The sequence below is a fragment of the Myotis myotis genome, unplaced genomic scaffold, assembly GCF_014108235.1.
Source record: "Myotis myotis isolate mMyoMyo1 unplaced genomic scaffold, mMyoMyo1.p scaffold_m19_p_6, whole genome shotgun sequence".
Classification (NCBI taxonomy): Eukaryota; Metazoa; Chordata; class Mammalia; order Chiroptera; family Vespertilionidae; genus Myotis; species Myotis myotis.
Window position 1 is genome coordinate 98,445,404 of NW_023416368.1, and position 8,488 is coordinate 98,453,891.

The window sequence follows — 8,488 nt, forward strand, 5'->3', positions numbered from 1 at the left end:
ACCGGGGGCCGTGCGGGGAGGGGGGCGACGAGGGGCCCAGGGAGACCCCGGGGAAAGGGCGGGTGGGGGGCGGCGGCAGGAGGGAGCGCCTCGCGCGGGGCCCCGGCAGGGCGGCTCGCGCGCCTCGGCCCCAGCGGTGGGGGCGGGGCTGGAGTGAGGCTCCGCCCCCCGGAGGCGGGACCAGGCGCCGGCGTCCGCTATAAAAGCCGCTCGCCCCCGCCGTCGCCGTTACCAGCCAGGCTCCTGCTCCTCCGTCTGCAGCGATGGCGTCGCTCACCGTGAAGGCGTACCTTCTGGGGAAGGAGGACGCGGCCCGCGAGATCCGCCGCTTCAGCTTCTGCTTCAGCCCCGACCCCGAGGCGGAGGCCGAGGCCACGGCGGGCCTGGGGCCCTGCGAGCGGCTGCTGAGCCGGGTGGCCTCCCTGTTCCCCGCGCTGCGGCCCGGCAGCTTCCAGGCGCACTACCGCGGTGAGCGGGCCGGAGCCTCGCGACGGGCGGGGTGGCGCCTGGGGGCGGGGGGTTGCCCTGCCGCTCACTGGGCGGTCGGAGGCTCGCGTGGGTCCCCGGTGCAATCTCGGGGGCCAGCCTAGTGACCAGGAGCGGTGGCCCCGGCCGCCTCCCGCGGATCCCAGGCCCGGGCGCTAGAGGCCTCCCCCCCCCCGCCGTGATGCTGCAGATCTTGGCCAGGCTGCTCCCCGGCGTCCTCGCCCGCTGGCGGCGGGCGCTGGCGGTCAGGCGGGCACTCAGGTGACACGGACGTCGCTGCGCTCCAGCCCGGGCCTGCGGGTGCGGGCGGGGCTTCCGATCTGCCGCGGGCGGGCCTGGGCCGCCGGGAGTGACGCACGTCAACATGCGGGCGGTCGGCGCCTCGGGGCTGCGGGCTGGCGGGGAGCCCTTGGCGGCTGCGGGCGGGGAGGGGGAGGTCGGGACAGGAGCCCGAGGCCAGGCCGAGTCCGACGGTGTCCCACCGGCGGGGGGAACGGAAGGGTCGGGTGGGACCGGAGCCCGGGAAGCCGGCCCCGTGTGCGGACCGGTGGCTGCCGGGGGCGGGGCGGGAGGGGGCGGCGAGTGCCCGGCCCGCTTCTAGTTGGTTTTATTTTCGTAGGAACTTTATGGAGTTACAAGTCACATGCCATACAATTCGCTCATTTAAAGTGAATAATTTAAAAAGATACATATTTTTTATTGATTTCAGAGAGGCAGGGGGAGGGAGAGATACGTAGAAACATCAGTGACGAGAGAATCATTGATTGGCCGCCTCCTGCCAGCCCACACCGGGATCGAGCCTGCAACCTGGGCATGTGCCCTGACCAGGAATGGAACCCGACCTCCTGGTTCATAGGTTCACGCTCAACCACTGAGCCACGCTGGTCGGGCTAAAGTGTACGGTTTTTAGCATATTCACAGGGTTGTGCAACCATGATCACAATTTTGGGATCTTTTCACTACCTTATAAAGGACCTCTTCCTTCAGCCACCCTCCCATCCTGGCCCTCGGCAACCACGAATGCACTCTTTTTTTCTGTGGATTTCCCTATTCTGGACATTTCATATAAATATTCACAACTGGCTTCTAAAAACTTAGCGTCATGTTTCCCAGGTACACCAGTGTTGGAGCATGTGTCTGCTTCGTTCTTTTTTTTGGTGGCTGAGTAATGTTCCGTTGTGTGGACATACATTTGCTTATCTGTTGGTTCACTAGTTGATGGATGTTTGGGTTGTTTTCACCTTTTGGCACTGCCCCTAGTCTTACGGTAGGTGCTGTCTGGTGGCCCACACAGCTGGCCCAGCCTGCAGATGTACGGTGTGCTGTGACCTCCGTGGTGGTGCTTTAAAACCATGTTGAGCCAACATCTAAAAAGGAGACTGCAAACAAATCCATAGTTTCAGCTTCACTGGGGAAGGAAGCGAGCAGATGGAGTCTCCTAATTTCCTCTCCTAAACCCCGAGAGGCCCAAGGCCTTTGGAGGGGCTTGGTTTCCCAGGAACAGGTCACAGGTGGGGACCTCCCACAGTTGACGATGGGTCTGGGCCTGGTCAGATGTGGACCGAGGCAGCCCCTTTGTGAGGGGGCAGCTGGCCTGGAAGCAGAGCAGTGTGTAGCCACTATGGCTGCTGCCGGTGCACCCGGTGCTCTGCCTCCTCCGTGCCCCCAGGCCCAGGTTGGAGTCCGTACCTTCCCAGCAGCGCCAGCGGGATGAGCAGTCTGGCCTCAGTCCTGCTCCCCCTGCCTCATACTGGTGGGCTTCGGGTCGCCCCCAAGGTGCTCCTGGAGCACCGGCCTCAGCCCTTCGCAGCAGTTGTGCGCAGGGGAGAAGCCTGGGTGCTCATGTGCTGTCTTTACCATCTAGATGAGGACGGGGACTTGGTTGCCTTTTCCAGTGACGAGGAGCTGACGATGGCCATGGCATACGTGAAGGATGACCTCTTCCGTATTTACATTAAAGGTGAGGGGCTGCCTGGGGTGCTGCCTCTAAGCAGACCCGGACGACCTGGGGCTGTGGAGAAACCCCCAGCATGGAGGGTGCGGGCTGTGGAGAGGGCACCGTCCTCTCTGTGCTTCGCCCGAGCAGGAGTCGGTGTCCACCACAGTGGGTGGGGGCAGGTCTCTGGGTTCACTGTTGATTGTGCCCAGACCAAGAGCCGTGGCCTGGAGCAGCTTGTGGGGTGCTGTGGGGTTATTTTAGCGAAGGGCAGGACCAGAGCTGTACAGACACAGCCCCCGCTGCCTCTCTCCCACGCGGGCCACACGGGCCCAGGTGCTGGGGCCCCCGGCAGGTTCTCAGGTCACTTTATTGCTGTCACTTGAGCAGCTGAGTCCCACATGGACTCGGTGTCTGGAGAGCGGGACCAGGGGCTGCTGACAGTGCTGCAGCCCACGGTAGTGACAAGGGGACACTTTGTGGGACCCACCTCATGGCTCTCTGCCCTCCATGCAGAGAGGAAGGAGTGCCGGCGGGACCACCGCCCCCCATGTGCTCAGGAGGCACCCCGCAACATGGTGCACCCCAATGTGATCTGCGATGGCTGCAACGGTCCAGTGGTGGGCACCCGGTACAAGTGCAGCGTCTGCCCTGACTACGACCTGTGTGCCGGCTGCGAGGGGAAGGGCATGCACAGGGAGCACAGCAAGCTCGCCTTCCCCAGCCCCTTTGAGGTGAGCCGGGCCTCCCTGCTGGCCAGGGTGGGCGCAGGGTGGCCGGAGCCTCCTGACCCAGCGCCACTTGCCCTGTCTCCTCTCCTCAGGGCTTCTCTCACAGCCGCTGGCTCCGGAAGCTGAAACACGGCCACTTTGGGTGGCCTGCCTGGGAGATGGGCCTGCCTGGGAACTGGAGCCCACGTCCTCCGCGGGCGGGGGACACCCAGGCCAGCCCCACAGCAAACTCCGGTGAGCCTTGGTCTGCTGGCTTCTGCAGGGTGAGGTGGCAGGGCCGCAGGCTGGGGGGCCTTCCCCGTGTCCCCAATTCCGGCTGTGCCCGTGCGGGGCTGGACACTCACAGCCACTGAGGTTATTTCATCCTCACCAAACCCTGCAGAGGGTGGAGCACTTTCCCTTTACAAATGGGAAAACGGGCCTGAGTGCCCACGGCCACTAGTTCCCCTGCCTTAAACCCACCTGGGCCCAGCCCGCTCAGCACCCTCTACACCTTCATCTCGGTAATGTGTTCTGTTCTCTTAGCTGTCAGGAAGGTCAGAGCCAAATTAGGTCAAGTCTTCATAACAGTCACAAAGTTAGAAACTGCACAGAGCTTGCATTCTAGATTTTTGGATTCTGGTTTTATTACTGTGTCCTTTGATTCACCTCATCCTTTGGGACAAGGGTGGAGATACTTGATTTTGAGAAAATAACATATCTGGGATGTGATTGGCATTTTATAATGTGTGTATTGAGCCCCTCTCGGGGTTCCGATCACCAGGGTCACAGATGAAGGGGGGTGAAGGGGCCGGGGAGGTGGCCAGGGGTGGGAGGGAACAAGGGTTGCAGGCTGCCAGGAAAGGCCCCCGGGATGGAGAGCGTGCAGGAAAAAGGTGACAGCACTGCAATAGGTATCAAGGTCATTGAGAAATGTATTAATTAAACATATTGTTGTTTTTATATTTTAAAAATCAAAGCTTCTGGTCCATCGGAGGATCCCAGTGTGAATTTCCTCAAGAACGTAGGGGAGAGTGTGGCAGCCGCCCTCAGCCCCCTGGGTAAGTGTGTCTGACCTTTGATACCAGCAGGGCCTATGGCAGCTCAGTGTGGGCGTGGCTGTTTGCAGCTTTCAGCTGAGATACTGCAGAGGAATGGAACACCCTTGAGACTAGTAAGGCTTGGTGGCCTCAAGTCAACCTTTGCCAAGCGCTGCACCACAGGCCACTCGAGGTTGGAGTCCCCGACAGGTTCTTGAGCTGCCCCGAGTGCAGGAGAGTCAGCCAGGTCTTAGAATAGTCCCAGGAGGGAGGCTGTCCAGCTCAGCCTGCCTTGTCCTTGGGGGAGAACAGCCTGCATTTCCTCCTCATGAGCCTGGGATTTCCGCAAGGGCTTGGGGCGAGTAGTCAGTTGAGATGCCTTTTCTCTTTTTCTCCCTCGTCTTTGCAACCCCCGAGCTTTCCTGGTGCTTCCCGAGTGCAGGCTGATGCCGGTGCTGGGAGCAGGGAGGAAGAGGAAGGGGCTCTGAGTGACGCCAGGTTCAGAGCAGGTCTCTGGGTTAGTGAACTGCCGCATGGACCCCAGGGGTGTGACAGGTGTGGCCTCTGAGGCTTCTGAAAGCACCCACTGCATCCGTCTGCTAGTCGAGGTGGGTGCTCAGGGCTAGGCCTCCTGCCGTCAGAATCAGTTAAAGGTGACTTCTGGTTCAAGATGACCACAGACCCATGCCCTCAGACGAGGTGAGCCCTCATCTTGGTGACTGCAGTGGCAGGAAGTGTCTGAAAGAATGAGCACAGGTGCCACACCAGCTCACCAACCTGCAGAGCTGTGCACCTGCCCAAGCAGAATGCCAGTGCTGAGTGCACGTGGTTTTCACCTCACTCGGCCCCTCAAACAGCACGGAGCTCCAGTGCTCAGCACCAGAGGGGTGCTCTGGCCACACATGGTCCCCGGTTCCTAGGTCCTGGCCCTCTCTGTGCAGGTCTGTCCTGCCTGGTGCGGGGGAAACAGGGACTCATTCTGGACTTACTGGCTCTGAAACTGACCTGGGGTGTCAATTGATGTTTTTTATGCTGGAGGAAGAGAGGTGCAGTGAGTTTCTAGAAGCCAGGAAGATTTGGGCCAGGATTTGGGGAGTTCAGCCCTTGGAATCGTGAAGATCACAATGACCATCCACTTGCCTTCTTGCTGGTGGCTGCCACCTGAGCTGGTCCTGTGTTGGCATGTGGCCGGGTCTGGAGTGGATGCCAGCATCCCGGCCCTCCCGCTTCGGGGCTGAATGTGAGAACGCTTTGTAAGCGGCAGGTTCGCCCTCTGAGGACTTAGGGTTTTTGTCTCCTTGGCCTCTAGGCATCGAGGTGGATATTGACGTGGAACATGGAGGGAAAAGAAGCCGCCTGACCCCCGTCTCCCCAGGCAGCTCCAGCGCGGAGGAGAGGTGCAGCTCGCAGCCAGGAAGCTGCTCTTCTGACTCCAGCAAACCGGACGGGGCCATGGAAGGAGCTGCACAGGCTCTGGCGAAGCAAATGAACAAGATCACACTGCAGTCCGGTGTGCAGCCCGAGGCAAGCCCCCCCCCCCCCCCCATCCCCTCCTGGCACTGACACAGCCAGGACCCAGTTCCGGTGCAGTTAGGTGTGTGGCACCTCAGTCGTTCTCTGGCCCCTTCACTAGAACTTGGTAAAGAAAAACAGTCCTCTAGCTGCTTGCCAGTCTGTCTGCTCCACGCACCCCCCAGGGGCTGAGGCTGTGGCCGGGCGGCTGCGAGGGCCTGTGCTCATGGGGTTTCGTTCCAGGAGCAGATGGAGTCTGACAACTGCTCGGGAGGAGACGATGACTGGACTCATTTATCTTCAAAGGAAGTGGACCCGTCGACAGGCGAACTCCAGTCTCTACAGATGCCCGAGTCCGAAGGGCCAAGCTCTCTGGACCCTTCCCAGGAGGGACCCACGGGGCTGAAGGAAGCTGCGGTGTACCCACACCTGCCGCCAGGCAAGTGACTGTGTTCTGCCTTTTTATTCAGAGATCCGATCCGCTGTCAGCCACACAAAGACATCCTGTTCTCTGCTGTGGGCTTGTCTGTTGACACGAGAGGAAATTAGTTGGTTTTGTCCTCTGTCTATACTGAGCCCCTCGTAAGCGCAGCTGATTTTAGTAGCTTCTGAAACGTAACATCTGGACCCGAGATTCTGTAGCAGCGGTCCTGGTCCTGGCTCCGGGCTCCGCTTCCTCATGGAGAGTTCGGCCTAACAGGGCCCAGCCAAGGCTCCTGTGGGAGCAGGCGGGGAGCCGCGGGGGGGGGGGGGGGGGGGGCGGAGAAGGGGGGGGCATGCTAGCCGGAGAGCACACGTGGAGTAGGGCAGCCGATGTCTGCTTGTTCATCACTGTCACATGCAGTGTTGTTGAGAGGATACTTAAGAGAAAACCCCTGGGGCCAGCTGTGGCCCTTGGGCCCCGGTGTCTACCTTCTCTGCCTAGAGCAAGGGAGACAAACTACAGCCTATGGGCCAAGAATGATTTTTTGAAAGTTCTCACCTGTTTTTGTGATTTTTTGGAGAGGAAGTGGGGTGGGGGGAGAGAACATCAGCTGCCTCCGGTACACATCCAGCCCGGGGCTCAAACCTGCGAGCTAGGTCTGTATGTGCCCTGACCAGGACTCAAACCTGCAGCCTTTTTGATGTATGGGATGGCGCTCCAATCAACGGAGCCACCGGCCAGGGCAATTTTCTCACCTTTATAACAGTTGTCTAAGAAGGTCACACCTGTGGCCCTCGCCCTGGCTGGTTTTGCTCAGTGGATAGAGCAACGGCCTGTGGACTGAGATCCCGGGTCCGATTCCAGTGAAGGGCACATGCCCAGGTTGCAGGCTCAATCCCCAGTGTGGGGTGTGCAGGAGGCAGCCAGTCAATGATTCTCTCTCATCATTGATGTTTCTATCTCTCTCCCCTCTCCCTTCCTCTCTGAAATCAATTAAAAAAAGACCTGTGGCCCTGGTCAGTGTGTCTCAGTTGGTTGGGTGTCATTCCATGCACCAAAAGGTTGCCAGTTCACTTCTGGTCAGGGCACATGGTTGGGTTGCGGTCAAATCCCAGGTGGGAGGCATGCAGGAGGCAGCTAATCGATGTTTCTTCCTCTCCTTTCCTGTCTAGAACTCTATTTAAAAAAAAATGAGGAGACCTCACTTTTAGTCTATTTCCCTCCCTCATTAAAAAATCAAGACCTGTGAAAATCAGATGAAATTCCTATTTCGGTGCCCATAAATAACAAGTTTATGTGAACACAGCACTCACTTGCTTAGATGGTGTCTGGCTTTTATGTAATGGCATTTATGATGTAATGGCAGAATGGTGTGGTTGTGACAGACCAATAGCCTGCAAAGCAGCTGAAAAGCTTGCCCATCCCTGGCCTGGAGTGTGCCTGAGGGCAGGAGAGCCTGGGAGGCCAGGCCCTGCAGGCACAGGGGCTTGCTGGATGGAGGAGCTGCTGCTGCCTGCGGGTCACACTTGGGGCCCAGCAACTCCCCCTCATGGCTTTTATTATTCTCTCTGGCAGAAGCTGACCCCCGGCTCATTGAGTCCCTCTCCCAGATGCTGTCCATGGGGTTCTCTGATGAAGGCGGCTGGCTCACCAGGCTCCTACAGACCAAGAATTACGACATTGGGGCTGCCCTGGACACCATCCAGTACTCAAAGCATCCACCGCCCTTGTGACAGCTGTGCTCACCTGCTATCTGACCCCCTTCTTGTCTCACAGTTGTGTTGAGCTTATTAGAACCCCACGCCTCTAAGGGCCAGTTACTCTGCATCTTTCTTTCAGAACCGGGTGGGATGCATGAAGCCGTTTAGGGCAGCAGGACAAGGACAGGAGGGCGTTCCCAGCGTTTCGACGATGACTAAGGGGGCTTCCCAGTTTCCCTCGGTGCCCACTTCGTGCAGCCAGGGCGGGCCCCTCATCTCCCTGCCCTCTGCCCACCAGGGTATCACCAACAGCCCAGAATCCATCTTGCCTCATGGTCGTCTTTTTCTTTTTTTAAATGACTAATAGTAACTGATGTGTAGCTGATTTTCTGCTAGAACCTGCAACAGCTAGCATCGCGTCAGAAGGTGGTTGTCCTGCAGCCAGAATGGGAGGGCAGGCAGTCGGCAGGCCTCTCGCGGGCACAGGAGTGGCTGCAGGCACCCCCGGTGGTCACTGAGCACTGCCCGTTTCACAACATTCTAGTTCTCTCATTTCCAAATGTGTCGCCTGCTTTTAAAGTAAGAGGATCCTTTGTAGCCATTCTGTTAGCATATCTGTAAACCAACTGCAATTAAATGGTGTAAGCACTTTTAATCCAAGATGTTGCAATAAGAGATGA

At 58.8% G+C, this 8,488-nt stretch overlaps 1 protein-coding gene across 3 annotated transcripts; it reads left to right on the top strand.

Annotated features, from left to right (window-relative positions):
- Window positions 1-218: 218 nt before the first annotated feature.
- On the top strand, window positions 219-8,468 carry SQSTM1 (sequestosome 1). 3 transcript variants are annotated; one of them, XM_036314103.1, is made up of 8 exons: window positions 219-468; window positions 2,351-2,446; window positions 2,939-3,156; window positions 3,246-3,387; window positions 4,113-4,193; window positions 5,482-5,696; window positions 5,928-6,123; window positions 7,684-8,468. In XM_036314103.1, exons 1-8 carry the CDS (start codon window positions 264-266, stop codon window positions 7,839-7,841), a joined length of 1,311 nt encoding a protein of 436 aa, XP_036169996.1. In that variant the 5' UTR covers window positions 219-263; the 3' UTR covers window positions 7,842-8,468. The 3 variants fall into 3 exon arrangements, with proteins under 3 accessions (XP_036169996.1, XP_036169998.1, XP_036169999.1); XM_036314105.1 differs by having other exon boundaries at window positions 5,934-6,123; XM_036314106.1 differs by having other exon boundaries at window positions 5,991-6,123.
- The last annotated feature ends 20 nt before the right edge of the window (window positions 8,469-8,488 follow it).

What these genes read in the sequence shown, in the direction of transcription:
- SQSTM1 (XM_036314103.1), top strand. Translation starts at nt 264, where the DNA reads ATGGCGTCGCTCACCGTGAAGGCGTACCTTCTGGGGAAGGAGGACGCG. An exon ending in CTTCCAGGCGCACTACCGCG is followed by an intron (nt 469 to 2,350) that starts GTGAGCGGGCCG and finishes TTTACCATCTAG; the next exon opens with ATGAGGACGGGGACTTGGTT. An exon ending in AGTCCGGTGTGCAGCCCGAG is followed by an intron (nt 5,697 to 5,927) that starts GCAAGCCCCCCC and finishes GTTTCGTTCCAG; the next exon opens with GAGCAGATGGAGTCTGACAA.